This window comes from Anolis sagrei, chromosome 2 (genome assembly GCF_037176765.1).
Source record: "Anolis sagrei isolate rAnoSag1 chromosome 2, rAnoSag1.mat, whole genome shotgun sequence".
Taxonomy (NCBI): Eukaryota; Metazoa; Chordata; class Lepidosauria; order Squamata; family Dactyloidae; genus Anolis; species Anolis sagrei.
The window spans coordinates 41,845,793-41,869,279 of NC_090022.1; the positions used below are offsets into that span (position 1 = coordinate 41,845,793).

General features: G+C 39.0%; 1 protein-coding gene and 1 pseudogene across 1 annotated transcript in view; one reads left to right on the top strand and one right to left on the bottom strand.

Moving 5' to 3' along the window:
* CNTN3 (contactin 3) overlaps positions 1-23,487 on the bottom strand; it is a 247,868-nt gene that overhangs the window by 130,325 nt on the left and 94,056 nt on the right. The window contains exon 3 of the mRNA XM_060766333.2: positions 1,710-1,805. Within this exon, the coding sequence (XP_060622316.2) occupies positions 1,710-1,805 (96 nt within the window). The remainder of the gene's footprint in view (positions 1-1,709; positions 1,806-23,487) is intronic.
* Positions 7,100-7,260, top strand: LOC132769514 (U2 spliceosomal RNA; annotated as a pseudogene).

The following is a 23,487-nucleotide window of genomic DNA, read 5'->3' on the forward strand; positions in this document are numbered from 1 at the left end:
TTCTTCCCTGATAGATTGTTGTCTGGAAGCTGCCCTAGATTAAGCAAAATCCATGTTTAGGGGGCTATAGGAACATTCCAATTATTTTTTTCATGTTCTATCAGGTACTCTGTTGCATCATTTGCAAGATTTCAACAAGCTATATTAGGGAAATCATTTTTTTAACCTTATAATTTTTCACTTATAAATGATTTGAGAGATTTTAACTATATTTAGAGTATTTTGGATTATCTGATTTAAAACAGAAATTAGATGTTATATGCAAAAATTCTGGAGTGGCCTAGGTGCCCCAATTATTTTTTGTCATTTTTTAGAGAAGCACATGCTTAATAACTGATCAAGGGAGGCATTTTATCTCAAGGGTAATTGAAACTGATGTGGAACATTTCTGAACAACTGAAAATATGAGGAGTAATTCATTAATGACAGTGAATATACTTCCCAAGCAATGCTGAGATCAATAATCACTTAAATAAAATAAAATAAAAATCAGCACACAGAAGACATGTACAACATCATGTATAGTTTTCTGGCAAGTGAAGGGCTTTATGACAATCAGTAATGATTTAATCTTACAGTGTAACATTTCATCTAGTACAAATTTAAACCATATGATACACATCAGAAAACTGAATACTAGGTATCTATCTCTATATATATCAACCTGATGTATAAATCAAGAGTAAGTTCTGGGGCCAAAATTATGGATTTTGATTTCACCCATTGATATGTCAAGGGTAATTCTTCTGAGAGGGAAAAGCACCAATGCTGCCTCGCAGAATAAGCTGCCCATGGCCTAGCCATTACTTCCATTTATTTATTTATTTATTTATTTATTTATTTATTTATTTATTTATATCGGTTGCATCTACCCCGCCCTTCTCACCCCGAAGGGGACTCAGGGCGGCTTACAAAAGCAAGGCACAATTTGATGCCCGCATCATATAACAACAATAAGACAAAATAACATCAATTAACAGAAAACAGCAATTCTAGCAATACATCAATTAACAGAAACAACAATTCTTGCAAGGCGAAAACTACTATAAAACCAGTAAAAGCAATAAAACCAATACAAACCATTTCTCCTCATTGACGGTCAGCGTTTCGCAATCTCATAGTTCAAATTCCAATTCCACAATTGTCAGTCCTGTCAGTCCTATCCATCTGGTTGTCCATATCTAGTTGTCAGATTGCCCGAAGGCCTGGTCCCACAGCCACATCTTTACCTTCCTCCTGAAGGAGAGGAGGGATGTTGATGCCCTAATTTCCCCCGGGAGAGAGTTCCACAGGTGAGGGACCACCACTGAGAAGGCCCTGCTCCTCATCCCCACCAACCTCACTTGTGAGAGCAGGGCCTCCCCAGATGATCTCAAATTCCGAGGTGGGACGTAGAGATACGTTCGGACAGATACACTAGACCAGAACCGTTTGCCACCAATGTTTTCCATTTGCCACCCATGTTTTCAAAAAAGTCAGAAACAGTGTCATGGCAAAGACAGTACAAGGGGTCAGTGTTTCTTTTAGGTTCTCTCAGGATGGAGGGCTCTTGCCTTTTGTTACTTTACTCAGAGAAGGGGAAAGTTCCTTTTTTGATAATAGTTAAGGAATAATACTCACACTGAGCCATGGATAAGTTACTTTTTGACTATAATTTCTAGTCTTATACATGAGTAAATAGGGGACTAATGTTTTCAAATATTTCTTACCTCCAGAATGTGTTGGTGGCCCACACAGCAGAACAACTCCTTGCCCTTCACGGACTGATACAGTGCTTCTCATTTTTGTCTTCAAGTTTTCAGGATCTGTGTATGGTGGGGTTCCCCCAAAAGAAAGGAATGCATTAGTAAGTCGATAGCAACAAAAAAGGACAACAGGTTTGTTTAAATATCATGGTTGTAAAACTAGTAACTTACTGTACATGCTATATTTATATAACTTACTTTTTGAATTAGGAAACCAGATTGCTACACATTTTCTAACTAAAATAGAATGTAGTTAGTAGATCCAGAGGATTGTATAACGAGCAGGATACTTGAAAAGAAAACCATCTCTAACCTGAGTCTGCTTATAATTTGTAATTTTTAGCAGTAGTTAATATGACTAAGGCAGGAGGTCAACTTATGAAATGAATGATAATGAAAATACATATCTTCCCAGTAGATAATGGATTCCTGATTAACAGCTCTTGCTACAAGCAATAAATTCTCAAAGGCCTTCTTCCTTAGAGAGGTCTTTGCCTATCAGCAGAAATAAAGCAGAAAGAGGACCATACTAGTCTGGCCAAATAAGGAATTCTACCCCCTAATAAGCAGTGACCAAAAATACTGCCTTTCATTTCCTCATGCAAAGTGGCTATCTTGTTGGTGGGACTAATAGGAAGCCACTCACTGAAGATTTTAAAATTAAGGGAGACTCATATAAGGAGATACTGTCTAGGTTCTTGTGGGTTTTTTCGGGCTATAGGGCCATGTTCTAGAGGCATTTCTCCTGACGTTTCGCCTGCATCTATGGCAAGCATCCTCAGAGGTAGTGAGGTCCATTGGAAATAGGACAATGGGTTTATATATCTGTGGAATGGCTGGGGTGAGGCGAAGAGCTCTTCTCTGTTGGAGCTAGGTGTGAATGTTTCAACTGACCAACTTCATTAGCATTAAGGCCTGCCTGAGTCTGGGAAAATCTTTTGTTGAGAGGTGTTAAGATGTGCCTGGTTGTTTCCTCTCAACTGTTTTGCTGTTGTAATTTTAGAGTTTTTTAATACTGGTAACCAGATTTTGTTCATTTTCATGGTCTCTTCCTTTCTGTTGAAATTGTCCACATGCTTGTGGATTTCAATGGCTTCTCTGCGTAGTCTGACATGGTGGTTGTTGGTGTGGTCCAGCATTTCTGTGTTCTCAAATAATATGCTGTGTCCAGGCTGGTTCATCAGGTGCTCTGCTATGGCTGACTTCTCTGGTTGAAGTAGTCTGCAGTGCCTTTCATGTTCCTTGATTCGTGTTTGGGCGCTGCGTTTGGTGGTCCCTATGTAGACTTGTCCACAGCTGCATGGTATATGGTAGACTCCTGCAGAGGTGAGAGGATCCCTCTTGTCCTTTGCTGAACATAGCATTTGTTGGATTTTCTTGGAGGGTTTGTAGATTGTTTGTATGTTGTGTTTCCTCATCAGCTTCCCTATGTGATCAGTGGTTCCCTTGATGTATGGCAGGAACACTTTTCCTCTGGGTGGATCATCATCTTTACTCTCGTGGCTTGTTCTTGGTCTTGCAGCTCTTCTGATGTCTGAGATGGAGTATCCATTAACCTGGAGAGCCCAGTTGAGGTGGTTCAGTTTATCTTGGAGGAGGTGGGGTTCGTAGATTCTTTTTGCACGGTCTGCCAAGGCTTTAATGGTACTTCTTTTTTGACTTGGGTGATGGTTGGAGTTTTTATGTAGATATCTATCTGTGTGTGTGGGTTTTCTGTAGACAGTGTGACCCAATTGTTGATCTGGTTTGCGGATATCTAGGACATCTAGAAAAGGCAGTCTTCCTTCATTTTCTTTTTCCATTGTGAATTGGATTTTTGGGTGGATGCTGTTAAGATGGTCCAGGAACCTGTTGAGTTCTTCTTCTCCATGGCTCCAAATGGTCAAGGTGTCATATAGTGGGCTTTTTGGTTGCTGTCTCCAGGGCTTGTTTTTCAAAGTGTTCCATGTAGAAGTTAGCTATGACCGGGCTGAGAGGGCTCTCCATAGCTACTCCATCTTTCTGTTCGTAGAATTCATTGTCCCACTGAAAGTAACTGGTGGTGAGGCAATGGTGAAACAGAGCCGCGATGTCTTCTGGGAACCTCTGGTTGATGAGTGCCATAGTGTCTGCTACTGGGACCATGGTAGAGATACTGTCTGCCAAGTGATATAATATTTGGTAAGATTTCTAAATTAGCATTGGACAAATGGTGAGCAATTACTTTGAGAAATTGCTTAAATAGCACCTAGAAACTGGGACCAAAGGATAAACTGACATGTGCAGATAACCGCTAAAATCAGTTTATTGATATGTGATATACTACTAAGATGTTTGCTGGAACATAATCTCTATATGGTCCTCCATCCATTTACTGATGGTTTCAATAATATATTTTTATAAATAAAAGGAAAGTTGAAATATGATGGGCTTTTTTAATTATTGCAATCTGGCAGACAGTATAGGGTGACAAGGGCAAGGACAAACAGATTGAGAAATTGTTTCTATTCTGGAGCTGCAACTACATTGAACTTCATGGTTTCAAATTGATATGGCCTTGGGGGCTGTGCAGTGGTGGTTGAGGTGTGGAGGGATTGATGTGTTGTTTTGTGGTGTATGCTGGGGAAAGCTTTTAATTTCATTGTGTAATAGCACAATGACAATAAAGTTATTAAATTTGCATATAGCTGTAACAATGTGATGTGATATTAGCAAAGTTTTTCTGTCATTAATGTGGTTAATAGTTAAAAGAGGAGGAAAGACAGTAGTTTAACATATATATTTGATTTAATCAGTTGTGATTCCAGTGAAGTATGTCAGGGGAAAGTTCAGAAATGAAAGGCCAATTTTGGATTTTTCAATCCCAAATCAAGAAAGAAGACTTAAGAAAGAAGAAAGGAAGTCCATTCATCCTCAACCAAGAATCAGTTCAGGTGGCTTCAAGAAAGCTGAGTTTTATTTACAACTTTAAAAATCAAGATTGTTCTGTTACAGATGTTCAATAATAGACTCAAAGGACGTTTTAATGTAAATTATCTTTTTTGCAATGCATAATAAAAATGGTGGATCAACCAAAAATAGTTAGGGTCTGAAGTGTAATTTCACACCTAACATTAAAAAATCAACAACAGATGTTCACACCAGCCCCTTTCCAGCAATAATTTGGTATCTTAGTGACTTGTTATTTTAAAAGACAAACTGTTGAATGCAGTAATGCTAGCACTGGTGTAGCGTAACCTCATTCAATCTTTTAAAAAGCTTTTAGAATATCTAAATAACACACCTGTGAGCTCTTGATAACAAGTTAGCAAAATGCAAAAAAAAAACAAAAAAAAACCAAAAAACAAAAAAAAAACTTTTGTAGCACAACATTTTAGGAAACACATTCTCATTCGTTCATAGCAGCATATTTAATCTGAAATGCTCACAGGAAAGGAACAGAAACATTCTGCTACTGGCCCTGAATGTTATGCTTTGACAATCTTTTTCTTGTTAATAGATCATTTAAATTCTATCCACTCTTTTAAGTTCAGTACATCATAGATTGAAGTAGTCACTTCTTGTCTGCTGAGTGGAGGAACAGTAAACCAGCAAATTACACTCTAAACTTGAATCTAATGCTCATGTTTTTTTGTTTTTGTTTTGTTTTGTTTTTTGCTAAATGACCTTGCCACACTTTGGGTGCCCATTAGATCCACATAATTTGGTAATCTGAGTGTTGAGCCAAAGCAAAAAAGGAAGCTGCTTCAGGAGCCCCTAGAGCTCCTATTTGAGGGGCATCATATATAATTTAATGGTCATAGCTCAATGTTATACAGTCCTGGGATTTGTAGTTTGGAGAGGCATCATTATTCTTTGGCAGAGAAGGCTCAAGGCCTTGCAAAACTAGAGCCACCATGATTCCATAGCATTGAATGAAGGCCATTAGAGTGGATTCATTCTACAACATAGATTCATCCCAAGGTTTTGTTTTCCATTGCTAGGATCTTTGGTGCTCTAACACTTTTGTGCTGAAAGAGAGAGTTCAGCAAGCAGCAAATGTAATGTGTACCTTCTTTGGCTGAATTACAAATAGTGCACTTTCTGCCGCTGTGCATTACATTTGGCAGAAAAACTTCTTTTTTTAGTTCCAGGGGGATTTTGAAAATTTAGGTGCTCATTAGATTTGATGTCATGTTAGACTCGAGTAAATGCAGTAGCTACTAGGGGTTCACATGATTTAGTTTTGTGTACCAGATTTGAATGATTCAAAGGATTCAGCTGCCAAATGCATAAAAATGAGCATGGCACAGGGCAACTGAAACCTTAGCCAGAACAGATCACAGTACTTGATCGTTTTGACTACTGGGTGCTTATAATGGGAGACTAATGGGGCTGAGTGGCACTCTACCTGAGGCAGAGGTGATGGCATGTGGACACGGCAGCCTTGCTAATCAGAAGTCCTTCGCTTTCTTCCCCAGCAGGTTCCTCTATCCCTTCCCAAAGGCCCTCCCGCAGCACCTGCTTGAGGAAAATGGGAACTTGCTTTCCCAGCAGCACTTTGTGCAGCACAAACATTGAAGGAGCCTTGTGCTCTCTCCCTGGACACGATGGGACTTGAGGTTTCTCTCTCTCTTTGCTTCTCACTTTCTTTTTCAGCCGATCAGAGGTCTGGTTGACTGTGTCCATCCATTCTCCTCCCCTCTTACGGCATGCACTTGGGTCTTCAATTCTCAGAACCATATCTTATGGTTTTTTTTTTAAATGCTATGGTAATAAATTTAAAATTTTCCAAAAAATTAGTGGATTGGTGAAACATTCTGAAACTTGGCAGGCTTGAAGAAGAAGATATGACCTATAAGTCAGGCAGGATAGGCCTAATAGATGTGTGCATAATTTTTGGAAGATATGTAAATATGAAGAAAATTCAGAAGTTTTGTACATCTGAAGCAATATCCAATGAGTTTGCATGGCCCACACCAAAAACTGCATTTCCCAGAATGCATCAGCATCAGAAAGTTCCCATCAAGATGGGGAGAGATTTGTCCCTCCATAACAGCAGCCAGCCAGAATTTCATTACACTGTTGAGACTGCAAAGAGGAGAACTAACTGATACCTCCAGTACGTAAATCACTTTCACCCCAATAGCTTTAAAAATGAGGGAGAAAGGAGCACCCGAAGTTCCCCCAATTATAGTGATTTAATTATCTGCAATTACTGTAATTAAATAGTAATGAAATTTGGTTACTCTCATTATAGTAACAGATTTTTCACTAAATATACTTTAGAAACACAGTAGAAATGAAGTGCCAGCCCACCTCCTACTTTTTTAATGACATTTGAAACATTTTTTTTATTGATTGCACATCCCTAAGGGCTAAAAATTATGGAGAAATTAGCTTCTCGGCCTTTTGGCTAAGATCAAGTGTAGTATTTGTTCTTATCTGTTCTAAAGTTTCCCCATTGATGCAAATGGACCAAATCTTTCAGGCATGAAAACAGAAATCTTACCTGAATTCAGGAGGTTCCCTAAAATGGAACAGGTAGGCAGCCCAAAACCGGAAAACAGGTTTTTGCTGAATTGCATACCTCTATTACATACTAACAAATCCATTTGCCCAGTGAGCCAACCAAAAGCAATTAATGTTGGCCACTCTTTGACTGCTGTGTTATTCAAATTATGCCTTTCTTGTTTTTATGTGTCATTCTGACTTACAGCTGCTCTAAGACAAAGCTCTCAATGTGTTTTCTTAGAAAGATTTGTTCAAAAAGGATTTGCCATTGCCATCTTTTGGGAGTGAAAGTGTGGTTTGTACATAGCCACCCAGGGGATTTCCATGGGCAGGCAGAGATTTGAACTCTGGTTCCCAGAGTTGCAGTCCAATACTCAAACTATTATATGCTGGCTTTCAATACATCTTATGCTATGTCCCTAAAGCTCTCCATTGGCTATCATGTCACCTTGCAGGCTTCTATTCTTCAAAATAATAATAATAATAATAATAATAATAATAATAATACATCTCCCTCAGTCTTTCTTCATAATTTTTGGGTTCTGAACTTTGATCATTTTGGTTACTCTTCTTTGAAAATGTTCCACTTTCTCAATATCCTTCTTGAATTATGGTGTCTAGAATAGACACAGTATGCCAGCTGAGGGCTAACCAAAGCAGAATAGACTAACACTACAATTTCCCTTGATCTGGTAACTGTACTGTTGATATAGACTAGCCTTTTTGCCCAGTGCATCACACTCTTCTACACAAACTATTTTGCAAATAAGATGACCAGCAGCCAACCAGCCACCAAAATTGCCAAACTGGCAGGACAGGTGGTTGGATAATAGAAATAAAAACAGACAAAAGCACATCCTTTCTCCCACTTAATGAATCTGACACTCCTCATGGTCAGTTCCTCTCTCATTATAACTTCTCTTATAATAATTCTGCATAGTAGATGAATAGCAATATTTTCCCAACTGTTGTGAATAGTTTAAGATTTAGAGGGTATCTCCTAGTCAGTAAAGGGCTGCTGTACACAGTTTGCGAGAGCTCTGTATTATTCTCCAGAATCGGCTGTGTTAATATCCAGGAACCACGTAATGCAAGAGATCAAAACCCCTAATGTTAAACGACCTCTAGTTCTCACCTACAGATCCCAGCTAAGACAACTTAAAATCATCACCAATGAGCTACAATGAATTCTATAGAATTAAATAGCATTTCACAAGCTATGGGAGGCAGGCCTTGATTGGCCTACAGCCAGACTTCAAATTCAACATCGTATTGCAACCTGTGGGATTAAAAACAAATTGAGGAACTGGAGCTATAAACTGAATAATATACAGGATTTAGATTAAATTAAATCTTCATTTTTTTATAATCTGGATTATATGGCAGTGCAGAAAGGGCCTGACAGTCTTTATAATCTGAGACTTCAATATCACCCTGTCCTGCACTTGAGGAAGTGGATTTATATCCATAAAGGTCCTTTCTACACAGCTGTATAAAAACTGGATTATCTACTTTGAACTGGATTATGTGGCAGTGTAGACTCAGATAATACAGTTCAAAGCAGATAATGTGGATTATCTGCCTTGATGTTGTGGACTATATGGCAGTGTAAAAGGGCCCAAAAGCTCATGCTGAAATAAAAATGAGTTCATTTGAAAGGCACTGACATAGTCCTTATTTTCTTCTTCCTCTTTGCCTTCTTTATATGGATTTACCTATGTGTTGGCACTTTTTTCCTTTTTCTTTGGTATAATTTTATTGTAATATATGAAAAAAGAAACATACAATCTTCAAAATTAAACCATCAAAATACAAGTATTATTTCTCCAGTCCCACCATGTTCTCATTCCCACCTGTGAACTTCCCATGACTTCTGACACCACGCCATATGGAACTAGTATCAACAATCTGTCCTTATCATTACACTAAAAAATTCCTCATTGGGTTATTTCAAAAACTATTTTTGTCTTCTTTTTCGTGATTCTTGTTTGGGCACTGAGTTTGGTGGTCTCTATGTAGAGCTGCAAGACTAAGAACAAGCTACGAGAGTAAGGACAAAGATCCATCCAGATGAAAAGAGTTCTTACCATACATCATGAGAGCCACTGACCGCATAGAGAAGCTGATGAAGAAATACAACCTACAAACTATCTACAGACCCACTAAGAAATACTGGACATTCCACCCTGGGCATTCCACAATATATAAACATCATTTGCCTAGTTTCCAACAGATCTCAAATTCTCTGAGGATGCCTGCCATAGATGTAGATGAAACGTCAGGAGAAAATACTTATGGAACATGGCCAATTGGCCTTACAGTCCGGAAAATGCACAGCAACCTTATGAGGTATAGTTTGAATTATTCAATCCAATAAGCCTTTATTGGCATATACATAACTAAAAGATATAAAATACAGTACAAACCATAGAAAAGGAAACTTCACATTTGATACACATTCAGTTTACAGACTTCGTTCATGAATCTTGCCACTGAAAGGCAGTAGTTAAAATCTTGACAATTTAAAAGGATAATTACTTTGTCTGGGTCACTGTGGTTTTTCAAGGAATCTATGATGTGTAGTAGTAAGCTAGATCTTGGTTCCTGGTAAAGTGGGCAGTGTAGGAGAATATGTGGGATAGAATCCAGCTTGAATTATAGTATCTGGATGAAACTTCCACACTGGCCCTATATCCAAGTATCTGATCCCAAATTATCTGACAATGGAGACTCATATAATCAAGGTTAAAGAAGATAACCTGGGATTGGATCCTGAGATACAGTTCAAAGTAGATAATCCAGTTTTTATACAGCTGTGTAGAAAGACCTGTGGGTCTCCAGCTGTTTTGGCCCACAACTCCCAGAAATCCCAGCCAGTTTACCAGCTGTTAGGATTTCTGGGAGTTGAAGGCCAAAACATCTGGGGACCCACATGTTGAGAATCACTGGCCTACACAGAAATAGATTTTTTTTTCCTTTTAATAGATTGTTTTCCACTATGGACAGATTGTACTGTAAACAAACAATTTCCAGTGTCTCAGGAGGACAACACATTCTACATAGAGATAGTAAACATATTGCAATGACCCACCATCACATGGTCATATAAAACAGTGGTTCCCAATCTCTAGTCCTCTCAGTGTTTTGGACTTCTCTCAAATCCTTGATCATTGGTCAAGGTAACTGTGGCTTCTGGGGAACTGAAATCAAAAACACCTTGTGGGCCAAAACAGCTGGAGACCCACAGGTTGAGAATTACTGGTGTAGGCAATGATAGCAGATCAATTTAAATAGATTTAAACTAGAGGTTTTTAAATGTAAAAACAAATTGCTTCATTTATTATTAGTATAAATGGTCAAACATCAGATTTTTTTCTTTTCATTTAAAGCAGTGGACTTAAAATTCAGAGGAGCTATTTTGACTCCCCCCCCCCCCATTCCTTAACTATTCCTAAATGGAAGAACATTAATAAGAGCCAAGAAAAAAGCTGTATGTGTCCCAACATTCTGAAATCATTAATTTTCTTTACTTTTTATTGTAATATATACATCCACTTTTCATTTCACATAGCACTGAATTTAGTACTGGTTGCTTAGAAAGTATATGCCAGTGCTATAAAATAATGTAAGAAAAAATGGATCTTACTTGCATGAAAATAGTATCTTATTTTGCATGAAAAGCAAACATAAATGTAGTTATCTTGCCAAACACAGCATAAATGGCAAAAAAAAATATCAGAGCTGCAGGTTACCATATTCCTACTTAGTTAACTGAATTCTTAAGCAGCGAGTGCATTGCAAGGGATGAAGCAGAAAATGGATAATACAGAACAATTGTTGAATTGCCTTGTAACAAAATTACCTTCAGTATATCCTTGTGTATAAGCTGAACTCAAGTTTATTAAGTCAAGGGCAGATTTGGGGGGCAAAATGATTAATTTTGCTACGACCTATGGCTAACTCAAGGGTAAAACTAACAAAGGAATATTTTCATCTCCTTCAAAAATGCATAGCAGGAACATACTTAAAAAGAGGAAGTCAGCTAAGAAAATGTGTCTCCTTGGTGGGCTTTCCTAGCATGGACATATCTGACACAGTTTAATTGCTGTTAGCGATAACCTTTGCAATAGATTAAAGAGACAAGGCAACCTTCTTTGACAAGGGTGTGGCACTACTTTAAAATGTGCACTAGCATACCAAAGCTACTGCAACAAGAACAACAGAACCAATCTGTTCTAATGCCAACAAGGAGGATGATCTGTATGCACAGCTACCTTTAGCAAGCAAGATAAAAACAATGCCTTTAAATACCAATGAAGGACAACACTGTACTTCTCCTGGAAGCCCTATGAAAAATATTACTGATCTAGTATTGTTTACAATAGCATGTCTTTAGTATGCTAGCAGTTCTGCTGAATTAAAAAACCCATAAGGTTATTGCCATTGTAGGCTTAGTTGTTATAAAACATCTTCCCATTTAATGCTAGTACCACTAATGCAAATATTGGTTTTATAAAGTCCTTCTTTATAAGTTCATAATTTTCAGAAAAGTTAAATACAGAAAGGAGGAAAACAAAACAGCTGAATCAACACAGAGTGAGAGTGTGTGAGTGAGAATATGCATTTTGTACATTATTTAAAAACTGAAATACAGAAACACAAATGTTTATCAGAGAGCCAGAATTCTCCAAATAGAAAAAAAGAACAGAAAGTGAAAGTGAAAAATGTAAAAAAAAAAAAAACCAACAACCAGCAATGCCGGGGGGGGGGGGGGGCATACTTAAACAAAAAGTTGCTGGAATGTAAGTAACTGCTTGGGGCACAGATCATAAACAAGTAAAAGAGAATGTAGAAAAGATATTCCATGAAGCGGAAATGTTTAAAAAGTTTAAATTGAATCCTGGATGAATGAAGAATCCAGTACAAAAGAACACAAAGACTGCAACAATAACTTGTCCTGGAGACATCTCAAACTAGTCTAAAAGATACTTCAGAAAATTCTTGTCAGTTTTAAGATACTGTAGCTGTCTTCCCATGCTTTTCCCGGCATGTGCCAAGGTTCTTGTTTTAACAGTTATTCAAAGGACCAATTGTTCCTCTCCAAACCTGACTGTACTCTACACCTATAAGTAAGAAGGCTCTGCTCTGGATGTCCCTCTTGCTATTTCATCACATAGGGCTTTTTTAGCATCCTAGAACACTTCCATATCAGTCCAACATTGGATGAGCATGCTGCCCATCACACAACATTGCTGGATTTCTGATCGAGCCTCTACCCACAACCAGAGTGAAAGTGTCCTAGGAAGCTTCCCTTCAAACAGGGTGTCTGCCTGTGTTGTGCTGGCTCAAATGGAGCCAGCACAGATCTGCACTGGTTCGGCAATGCTTTACCCATGTGATAGGGGAAGCACAATGGAGCACTGTGTGGGGTGACAGAGTCACCCTTCACCCCTGCCATTTCACCACAGAGTTTGGCAAAACAGTACGGGGGGGGGGGGGGGGAGTCTCCTGTGTGATGAATTTCTAGGGCTTTTCAAACAGTAATTTTTCAGCAGTGATTTTTCCAGAGTAACCCTAGCTTTGGAATACACTCCCTAATGCTGTTTACACAGTATTTGTCCCTACTAGGATTTAGGTACCAGATTAGGGTGACTTCTTTCATATGTGTTAATTATTTCAAATCTATTGAGATTTTCTTATACTGTTTGCTGATCAACCTTGCAATACTTTGACTACTTTTTGGTTGGCCAATTTCGTGAGATTACAGCCAAGATATCTAGTTTCTCTAAGGGGGCAATAACTTGTCGGCACAGAATGCTGCCTTAGTATTAAAAGTATTACCACAACATGTGTTATTCTTACTAATAGTTTTTATGTAATGTATTTTAATTCTGTTTTAAATATTGTATTCTAATTCATTAGCACAGCTTTTTTATCTAGTATATCTTGTTCTTTTTTCATAGTTGTCACTTGTCAATGCCTGAAATAAATAAACCTTGTAATATTATACATGCTACATACCCATATTTTCTAAAGTGTAATGTGCCATTGATTGTAATGTGTGCCTCAATTTTGAGATGTGCATTACAAAAAGAAAAAATTGTTGTCCAAACTAATGCACCCTTCCCTTGTCAATCAGCCAATAGACAAGGGGAAACCAAAGGACTTCCTTAGGCATTGGCCTCATGGAGAGGTGGAAGCTCCCCAACTGGCCTCATTCACATGACCTTCCAAACTCAGATGTTTCTGAAGGCACTGTGAATAAGGTGAGAAGGGAATTCACCACTCATCTGTCAGGCTGAGGTATCCCCTTACCTATTAGCCACACTACCTTGGCTGGTATGCAAGGGGAAGCTGTCTCAACCTGACAGAAGGGAGCCAGGTTCTTAACTGGCCTCATTAAGGAGAAGGGGCAGCCCGCATCAAGATAAGGCTAACAAAGTCAGCATGGAAGAATGGCACCCTTTCCCTTGCCTCTTTTTTTCTGCAGTTAGAATTTGGGTTAACAGCTTTCTTACTTCCAAGCCATTACCTTTGATCATTTGTTCCAAACCTAATGAAAAATATGGCTAATGAATATTTGAGCTAACAGTAGTGTGCCATAGAAAGCATGGGGGCAGACTTGTGCACATTTGACTTTGCTTATTTATTTGTCGTGTCAGAGCAGCCAGTCCATTATATTACATTTCTAACAGAACAAAGCAAACAAACAGAAAAATACACAACTTGTGAGTTTGGTAGCTGGTTAAATGTCCTTTGACCGGTATCTGGCCACTTGGAGTGCTTCCGGTGTTGCTGCAAGAAGGTCCTCCATTGTGCATGTAGCAGGGCTCAGGTTGCATTGCAGCAGGTGGTCAGTGGTTTGCTTTTCTCCACACTCACATGTCAAGGATTCCACTTTGTAGCCCCATTTCTGAAGGTTGGCTCTGCATCTCGTGGTGCCAGATCGCTGTCTGTTCAATGCCTTCCAAGTCGCCCAGTCTTCTGTGTGCCCAGGAGGGAGTCTCTCATTTGGTATCAGCCATTGGTTGAAGTGCTGGGTTTGAGCCTGCCACTTTTGGACTCTCGCTTGCTGAGGTGTTCCAGCGAGTGTCTCTGTAGATCTTAGAAAACTATGTCTAGATTTAAGTCGTTGGCGTGCTGGCTGATACCCAAACAGGGGATGAGCTGGAGATGTCTCTGCCTTGGTCCTTTCACTATTGGCTGCTACTTCCCGGCGGATGTCAGATGGTGCAATACCGGCTAAGCAGTGTCATTTCTCCAGTGGTGTAGGGCGCAGACACCCCGTGATAATGTGGCATGTCTCATTAAGAGCCACATCCACTGTTTTAGTATGGTGAGATGTGTTCCACACTGGGCATGCATACTCAGCAGCAGAGTAGCACAGTGCAAGGGCAGATGTCTTCACTGTGTCTGGTTGTGATCCCCAGGTTGTGCCAGTCAGCTTTCGTATGATATTGTTTCTAGCACCCACTTTTTGCTTGATGTTCAGGCAGTGCTTCTTGTAGGTAAGAGCACGGTCCAGAGTGACTCCCAGGTATTTGGGTGTGCTGCAATGCTCCAGTGGGATTCCTTCCCAGGTGATCTTCAGAGCTCGGGATGCTTCTCTGTTCTTGAGATGAAAGGCACATGTCTGTGTTTTAGATGGGTTAGGGATCAGCTGGTTTTCCCTGTAGTAGGCAGTAAGAGCACCTAGAGCTTCGGAGAGCTTCTGTTCTACTGTCTCAAAGCTCCCTGCTTGAGCAGTAATGGCACGATCGTCAGCATAGATGAAACTCTCTGTCCCTTCTGGCAGTGGCTGGTCATTTGTGTAGATGTTGAACATGGATGGAGCAAGCACACTCCCCTGAGGCAGGCCGTTCTTCTGTTTCCGCCATCTGCTTCTCTGGCCCTGGAACTCAACTAAAAAGCTCCTGTTTTGTAGCAGGTTTCCTATGAGGCGGGTGAGGTGGTAGTCCTTTGTGATATTATACATTTTTCTCAGGAGGAGGCGGTGGTTCACAGTATCATAGGCTGCTGACAGGTCTATGAAGTCAGCTCCTGTGATCTGCTGCCTTTCAAAGCCATCTTCTATGTGCTGAGTCAGGTTCAGCACTTGCGATGTGCAGCTTTTGTTTTTCCTGAAGCCAGCTTGCTGTGGAATCAGACATGGGTCTATTTTTTCCACAATTCTATGCAAAATAAGTCTCTCCAGAACTTTGTAGAGGTGGCACAACAGGGAGATTGGTCTGTAGCTTTTTGGGTCATTACGGTCTTTGCCTGGCTTCAAGATGGCGATGACTCTTGCTTTCCTCCAGATTTTGGGGATCTGACAGGATGCCGTGCAATTTGACTTTGCTGAGGTGAGACTAAAGTACACCAAATGAACTAATTGTTAGATGATGAGCCAATATATATGGTGTAAAAGCTATGATTCAATAGTTTTATTCCGGTTGAGACTGGCAATAGGATTAAAGATAAGATTTTTCATCTTCAAAACACTACATCTGATAGTAGTGTTTATAATCTCATGTTTCCTAATGTCAAATCTCATTTTTCATTGAATTGTCATGTCCTCTGGTAGGGAAAGTTTCTTTTGGACTTTTTTTCGATGGCTGGCATGCTCTTAATCATGTATACTAATGTAACAGCAATATGTCTGTTTCGGTTGTTGCAGGGAGAAGAATCCCAAGGAGCAACAACACTTGCCACTTCAAAATTCACCTGTTTCTTGCAGACAACCTCTGAGACTGCCTTTTAATGGCATGGGGAAGTCAGTGTGATGTAGGGGTTGCAGTTTGAGCTATGACTCTGAAGAACACATGTATAGAAATGTCTGTTGTTTGTGCACTTCAATTATTAATATTATTCATATTTCTTACCTGTCTGTCACTATGGATTGAGTTGGACACCACTAACAGATTAATTAGTTAACTAATTATAAGAAAAATGCCACTTAGTGATAAAAAATATGTTAGAGAGCTAAAGTACGGACCAGTACTACTACAATTCAAGCTTGATCCCTTAAATTCAGTATCTTAATTTTCTCTGAAGTTAATTTCAATTGCTTACACCCCATTTTGTCCATTACTGATCTGAAGGACCTGTTTGTCTTTCTACCAATTTGCCTAGTAGTCAAAGAAGTCAATCTAAAACCCAGGAGAATTCGCAGCATCAAGTGACTACATAAGAGGCAACGTGTTTTGGAAAAGTGATTGAGATATATCTATAGAGCAAGTGCTACCCAATGTTATTTGGAGTATGGATATGACCCTCAAAAACAACTTCTACACAGATGGAAAAAAAGGGCTGTTTCATGACTCTAATACAATGTTATTAAAAAACCCTCTAGCAGGTAGTTTCTCTCCTGAGAGAAAGTCCGGATCCTGTAAGCTTTTGAATTCTATAAAGGCATTATAATTTTATACGAGAGCGAGAGAATATATATACACATTCAGATAGACTTAGGCACATCATAATGCAGTGTCTAAACAATAACGCTGATGATTCCATAAAACAACACAGTTTTATGAATGTATAGGTAAGAGGTCTTCTTCTCTACTGTAATTATGAAGAACAATTTAAATAAATGAGTTTTAAAATGTTTAAATTGGTTTCAAGAGCATTTGGATAGAAGTATGCCGCATTTAAAGTAACCACTTTAAAATTACTAAATAGTTAAGACGCTTTAAGAGATAATGAGAAAACAATTCGACAGTATTCCAAAGCATGAAGCATAGAAACTGTGGTTTTGTTAACTCAAACAGAAAGTACAGGAAAACATTTACATTATGTTAGAATGAGAGGAATAAAATCAAGTTTAGGAGGCAATATTAAGTTTCTAGCTGAAGAGGAAAACAAGACCTAGGTTACAGGAAATCAGACAAAGAAAACTCAAAAAGGAATTTAAAGTGAAAAGATTTTCAGTGCTCTAAAAATGTAAAGGAGATCCATGCCAAAACAAATTTACTCTCCCTGGGCCCATCCAGACAGTAATAACTTCCACAATAAAAAGGGGACTGTCCGAATGACATTCTGGCCTACCCACAATTATTTCTCCACAACCCAGGAAAACCCTGGTTAGTGGCAAATTAATTAGATAGTGGATTTATTCTGTGCCTTCTTGGAAGGCGTGGGATAAACCCAATACTTCTGGTGTTTGGACTGCAGACCAGACACCATTCCCATGGTTTTCTGGACTAAATTAGTCCGGAAAACTGTGGGAATCCCACCCTACTCCCCCTCAGCTCCTTTAAAAGTAAAGAATACTTACCTGGCCTCCATTACAGCTTTCCTGGTGCATCATTTCTACGAGTGGGGGAGAGCTCTGGCAAGACTGTAATGGAGGCCATGTAAGTTTTCCTTACTTTTAAAAGGGGATTGGGGGCTGTGGGGGGTGTAGGGTCTCCAGTTGTCCTGCCGGACCAGTCCCGGAAGAACATCTGGACACCCACCCCAGAAAGCATGCACTTTCTGGGTTTAGTGTGGACAGGCCCCCAGGAACATCCATGTTTTTTTAAACGTGGATGCTCCTGGGATATCTGAAAGCATCCCCTGTTGTAAATATAAATGAGACCTGGTAGAAGAAAGGACAAATGGTCAATAAAGAAAAAAAAATGAAACAATGAATACCATTACGTAGTTAAAAATCAAGGTGTTTTTTTTTTTTTTTGCTTTAGGAAGCCATTTTGGGTCCCACTCTGAGATAACGATAGTATATAAATATAAATTATACAAATAAATAAAAGGGATTGTCACTTTTTCTAGAAGTCAATAAGCACTTTATTTCTTAAAACAAATAACTACAATATACGGTGCCTGCCATGACACACTCAAAAAAAGTCAATGCAAAACTGCTGTGCTAAAAAACTGACTCTACATTTAAAAATTCCCATAGAATTAATATTTGTACTATAACTGTTTTTTAAAAAATGAACTCAGATCCTTGTTGCCGAAGAAACAAAGAAGAAATGAAGAAGATGAAGAAAAATGGAATATGGACTTTAAACACCACTAGCCAATGGTTGAAAAGACTTTCCACTCCATCTATCCTACACCAGAATTCATTTCTGTTATCTCCCTCCCTCTCTCCCTCGCTCTCTCTCTCTTTCTCTCTCTCTCTCACACACACAAGGGAGGGAGAGCAACTCAAAAACACTGGTCTCCAACTATGTCATTCCATTCAAAGCATTTAATTCAAGAAACAGTTTAATCCAGTGGAATAGACTTCTAATGGAAAAGGAGGAAAAGGGATTCCAACCAATTTCCTCTTTGCTGTGCACCCTCACAACATGTTTTAAAGGGTTGTGCAACCCTGGAGAACAATGTGGAAAGTGGTATAAGACTTGTCTGCATGTGTCTAGTAACCCATACCATGCACTCAATCCTGGCTGACATGGCGTCAGATCATAGCTAAAGATGTTATGTATGTGTAATTCCAGGTTACATATATATGAATCTGATATTGGGAAGTTGGATCTGGCCACGGTGGTCCACGCTCTTGTTACATCCCGATTAGATTACTGAAACGCACTCTACGTGGGGTTGCCTTTGAAGACTGCTCAGAAACTTCAACTAGTTCAGCGAGAGGCAGCCAGATTGCTCACCAGAGCGGCATAGAGGGAGCATACCACCCCCCTGTTGTGTCAGCTCCACTGGCTGCCGATCCAATTCCGAGCACAATTCAAAGTGCTGGTTTTGACCTACAAAACCCTACATGGCTCTGGCCCAGTGTATTTGTCCGAATGGATCTCCCTTTACGTCCCACCCCGGAGTTTAAGATCGGCCGGGGGGGGCCTGCTCTCGACCCCGCCAGTGTCACAAGTGAGGCTGGCGGGGACGAGGAGCAGGGCCTTCTCGGTGGCAGCCCCCTGCCTGTGGAACTCGCTCCCCGGGGAAATCAGAACAGCGACCTCACTCCTTTCCTTCAGGAGAAAACTCAAAACATGGATGTGGGACCAAGCGTTTGGTCAAATAAGCAGGTAAAGAATTGACACTATCTAGGAAAGGTATAATGGAATGGGATCTGGAACCCGGAAAGACGAATGCTGAACATGTGAATTGTTCTGTATGTTGTGTTATTGATTGTTAATTGCATTGTGGTTTTATCTATGATAACTGTTTTAATTGTTTTAATTATGATTGTCATTTTGTATAACTGTAATTGTATGGGCGTGGAATGGTGCCTCATTGTGTAAGCCGCCCTGAGTCCCCCCTTGGGGGTGAGAAGGGCGGGGTATAAGTGCCGGAAATAATAAATAATAATAATATTGAATTTCAACCTTTATTATGTCAAGATTGAAATGTGTGATATTTCCATTTGAGACTGAATTCATACATTCAGTTTGGCATGTCTTAAATTACATTAGCTTTTAATTTCTGGTGAAGAGTTTATGCAGTAAGGGGCTTTTTACTGGCCACTGGAAAAAGATGAAATATTGAAAACTGAAACTTATTTTTTACCACTTGACCCATTACATTTATTGCTGCAGTGATTCCTACTCAGCTGCTGTTTACATATGTCTGTGTGCTGTTTTTTCAAATATTGAGTCACGTATCCACAAAAACCATTGTTACTGTTATGTTATTGTTATGTGCCTTCAAGTCTATTTCAATTTATGGAAATCCTATTGCAGCACTTTTTTAGCAGAGGAAATTTCCCCCTGCTTTTCCTTTTCAAAGACCGAGAGAGTTTTATTTGCTCAAGGTTTGCCATTGCCTTCTTATGAGGCTGTGATCATTTGACTTGCCCAAAGTTACCCAGAAAGTTTCCAGTTTAAAACCCTTACTTTGAGAGACCTACGACTTATCTACATGAGCCCCTTAGCCTTAAATGGCCCAGAAGTTGCTCTTGGGTGTCAACATGATGTCGAGGGACTTCCAGTCCTTATAATGGGGTTAATCATGGGGAAGCAGTTTGGCCATGTGTTAAGGAAAGTTGGGAATGTTTTGGAGCTTCAGTGAAATTCTGGAGTGACCACATATTGAGACAATAATAGAATGGTGGCTTGAGATAATTTTTAAGCCACTGGTTTTAAAGTGAATATAATTGATTTTAATATTTGTGTATATTTATGGTTTATGTCCCGGCATTGAATGTTTGCAGTATATATGTTGTGCACCTCCGTGAGTCCCCTGTGGGGTAGGAAGGATGGAATGTAAATGTTTCAAATAAATAATAAATAAATACTTATGGACAACAGACTACCTTCAATGCAGATGGCCACAGAGATCTGGGAAAACTCCTGGACATTGTGAGGATCCTATACTGATATCATCAGCAAAGTTGCCCATGTGACCAGTGAGAAGGGTTAGAGATCAAATGTGTGAACCCCTGCAGCCTCTGAACTGGTCCAAAAATAACTGGCAGGTGTAAACAAGTCTCTAGTTCAATACTCAAACCACTAGACCAGGAATCTTCAAACTGGGGCCCTCCAATATTTTGAGCCTCCAGTTCCCAGAATTCCTGACGGCTGAATAAGTTGGCTAGAGTTTCTGAGGGTTGGAGGCCAAAACAGCTGGAGAGCCGCAGATTGAGGATGCCCACACTAATTCACGCTGAGTCTCTGCTTTTAATTCCTTTGTTTTGTGGAGGTATTAAATCTTATACATTTGTAAGACACAGCTCTCATTAGAAATCTTTTCTTTATGACTAAAGTAAACAAGCCATTTAATATAGTAGATAATTATTTGATCTATTTGATGAAAGCAGCAAATCTGACCATTTAAGTATATTGTCTGTGCTACCAAACAAGCTGGACACATTTCTTTAAGCGGGATGCACTCCTTCCATTTCTTTTCTTCTGTGCTCACAAGTTGTAGTGAACAACAACAAAAAAAACCCAGAAAAGAATGTGATGATTTAAAGTTTTGTGTAATAAGGGAAACGAGTAAGGTATGTGGAAAATTACATTAAACCTCTGGCATAATAGTACCACACATAAATGAAAGCAAAATTATAGGGAAGGTTGTTGAGAATACAGAAAGGTCAAACAAATAATAGTTGAGACTGCCTTTAGCAGGCTAATTTAGTTTGCTAAATGAGCATGTGTTTGAATACAAGGTTACATCTGACCAGAGCAATTATTTTGTATGCTTGTGGAGAGGGGGATAAGTTAAAATAAATCCATGTAACATCTAGATTTTGACTCATACAATAGATGGAGAAGGCTTGCTTTATTGGTATACATTCATTAGTTTTCTACTGTTCCAAGATTTTTCTAAACAAAGTGCTACCAAGAAGGATAACACAGTAAGATACAAGTACACAACAAAACCAAACACTCCAGGGATCAAAAATCTTTCTTTTGCCATCAAAACAGGCTCCTTAAGTGATTAATCTACTATGTGCTGACTGATCTCTTGTGTAAGCCAAATTGCTCCACACTGGGTACTATAATCCTCAAAAGCATACTGTTAACAGCTATTTAATAAAAAGCCTTGAGCTGCAGAAAGCAAAAAAAATATTGCAACATAAAAAAGAATGAAGATGCCTTACTGCACAAGGCTAAGTAAGGCAACAGCAGAGAGAAGGAAAGCACAGCATGCTATGTATCTTGTCAAAGAAATGTGAAAATAATGCCCTTGGCAATTCAAAGGATGCTTAAGTAAAAAAAAAGAAGAAGTAGATATTCATTTCCCTGTGGTTAGCCCTATTTGAAATATAAAAGCCAACAATTGGGGGGGGGGGGGGGTTAAAAAACGAACACATGTAGCCTGCCCGTTTACAATAACATTTCATAATAATTCTAACATGTAAAAAAGAAAACCTTATATATAAGCGCAGCTACAATAAGCATTATGAAGCTATTAAAAAGTCAGATTTGCATTGCATCTGAGCTGGTTATTTTAACTTTTTACTCAGAAAGATGGAGTTTAGCAAATAGCATTCAAATGACTAGGAAACCCCATGTTGTGCAGTTCTCTTTTCTTTCTCCTTTTTCTTATTGTAAGAAATTACACACTCAAAGACAATCCCAGTAATCTACAAACCAATAAGACTCATATTGTATAGCACTGATGCCTCCCAGAGCAATTCTACATTTTAAAATGAATACTTTGAAGTCATTGACTATTCATATTTTTCATTTTTATACACCTACTAGCCATCCGCTGCCACGCGTTGCTGTGGCCCAGTCTGGTGATCTGGAAAATGAAGTAATGGGAAAGTGTTGGGTCACTTGAAGGCACATACACATGAGGTGTGTGAAGTGGTGTGTTGTGAATTTTTTAACATCCTATATTAGTAATTCTGTTTTAAATGTAAGTAAGTAAACTTTATTAGGGTCAATGACCAGATCATAACAGGGGGACCCAGTCCCGCACATCCACGTCAAAGCCAAGGCGTTATATGCATCAAACTTCAACAAAATTTAAAATCTAGGCTAAAAAACACATATAAGTAGTTATTAAAACCAAACTCATCCCACGAGATCATCCAGAGGTAGTGGGGATGGCACTGGGTGGGGGGGGGGATATCCAACACCATAAATATCAGTCTATATCTGATTTCCCATCTATATTCCATAGATGAAGCTTAGGTCTTTTGACTCACAATTATCGTTTTTAAATGTTTTAAATATATTTCTGTCAGCTTTAACTACATTTTTTTTGATAATATTGGGGAGAGAAATGAGCAAATCTTCCAATTTTGGGTTTATTTAACACTTGGGGAAGGGCATCACCATTTCCAAATATAAAAAATTTTGAGGGTCCAGGTGTGCAAGCCTTCTGTGTCTTATTCGCTGCCTTTTTCACTCTCTGGTGTACATCAGTAGGTTTTGCTCTTTCATTTCTAAAGACACAGAACCATGGAAATGACTTGTTTTGATTTGATTTGTCTTTTGAAACATCAGAACAGACCAATCATGGTGTGTTTTGGAAATTTGTGGCTGTTTTAAAACACCACTTCACATTGTGCAGGTTAGAAACATTTCTTGCAAGCACTGTTAAAACAGAATTTCATCTTTTAGAAATCCTTTCTCATTTTAAAGAAATTCTGATGTTTCTTTATTTGTACTTGGTGCCCTTGCAGTTTAAGTGTCTTCACTGTACATATAAATATTCACTATCACAATGAGTCCACAGAGAAAGATGTTTCTATTTCAGAATTAAGCCTGTCTCACTATATTTTTACTGTTAGACTCCATGCAATGCATTTATATGCATATATATTTTAATGAATCTATGAAGCTTCCCCTATCTAACAAAAGCAGCCAACATATAAGGATATCACTTGGCCTATTCAATGAAAATAAGCAAAAGATCAAAGAAATTAAGTTCCAAGTCACAT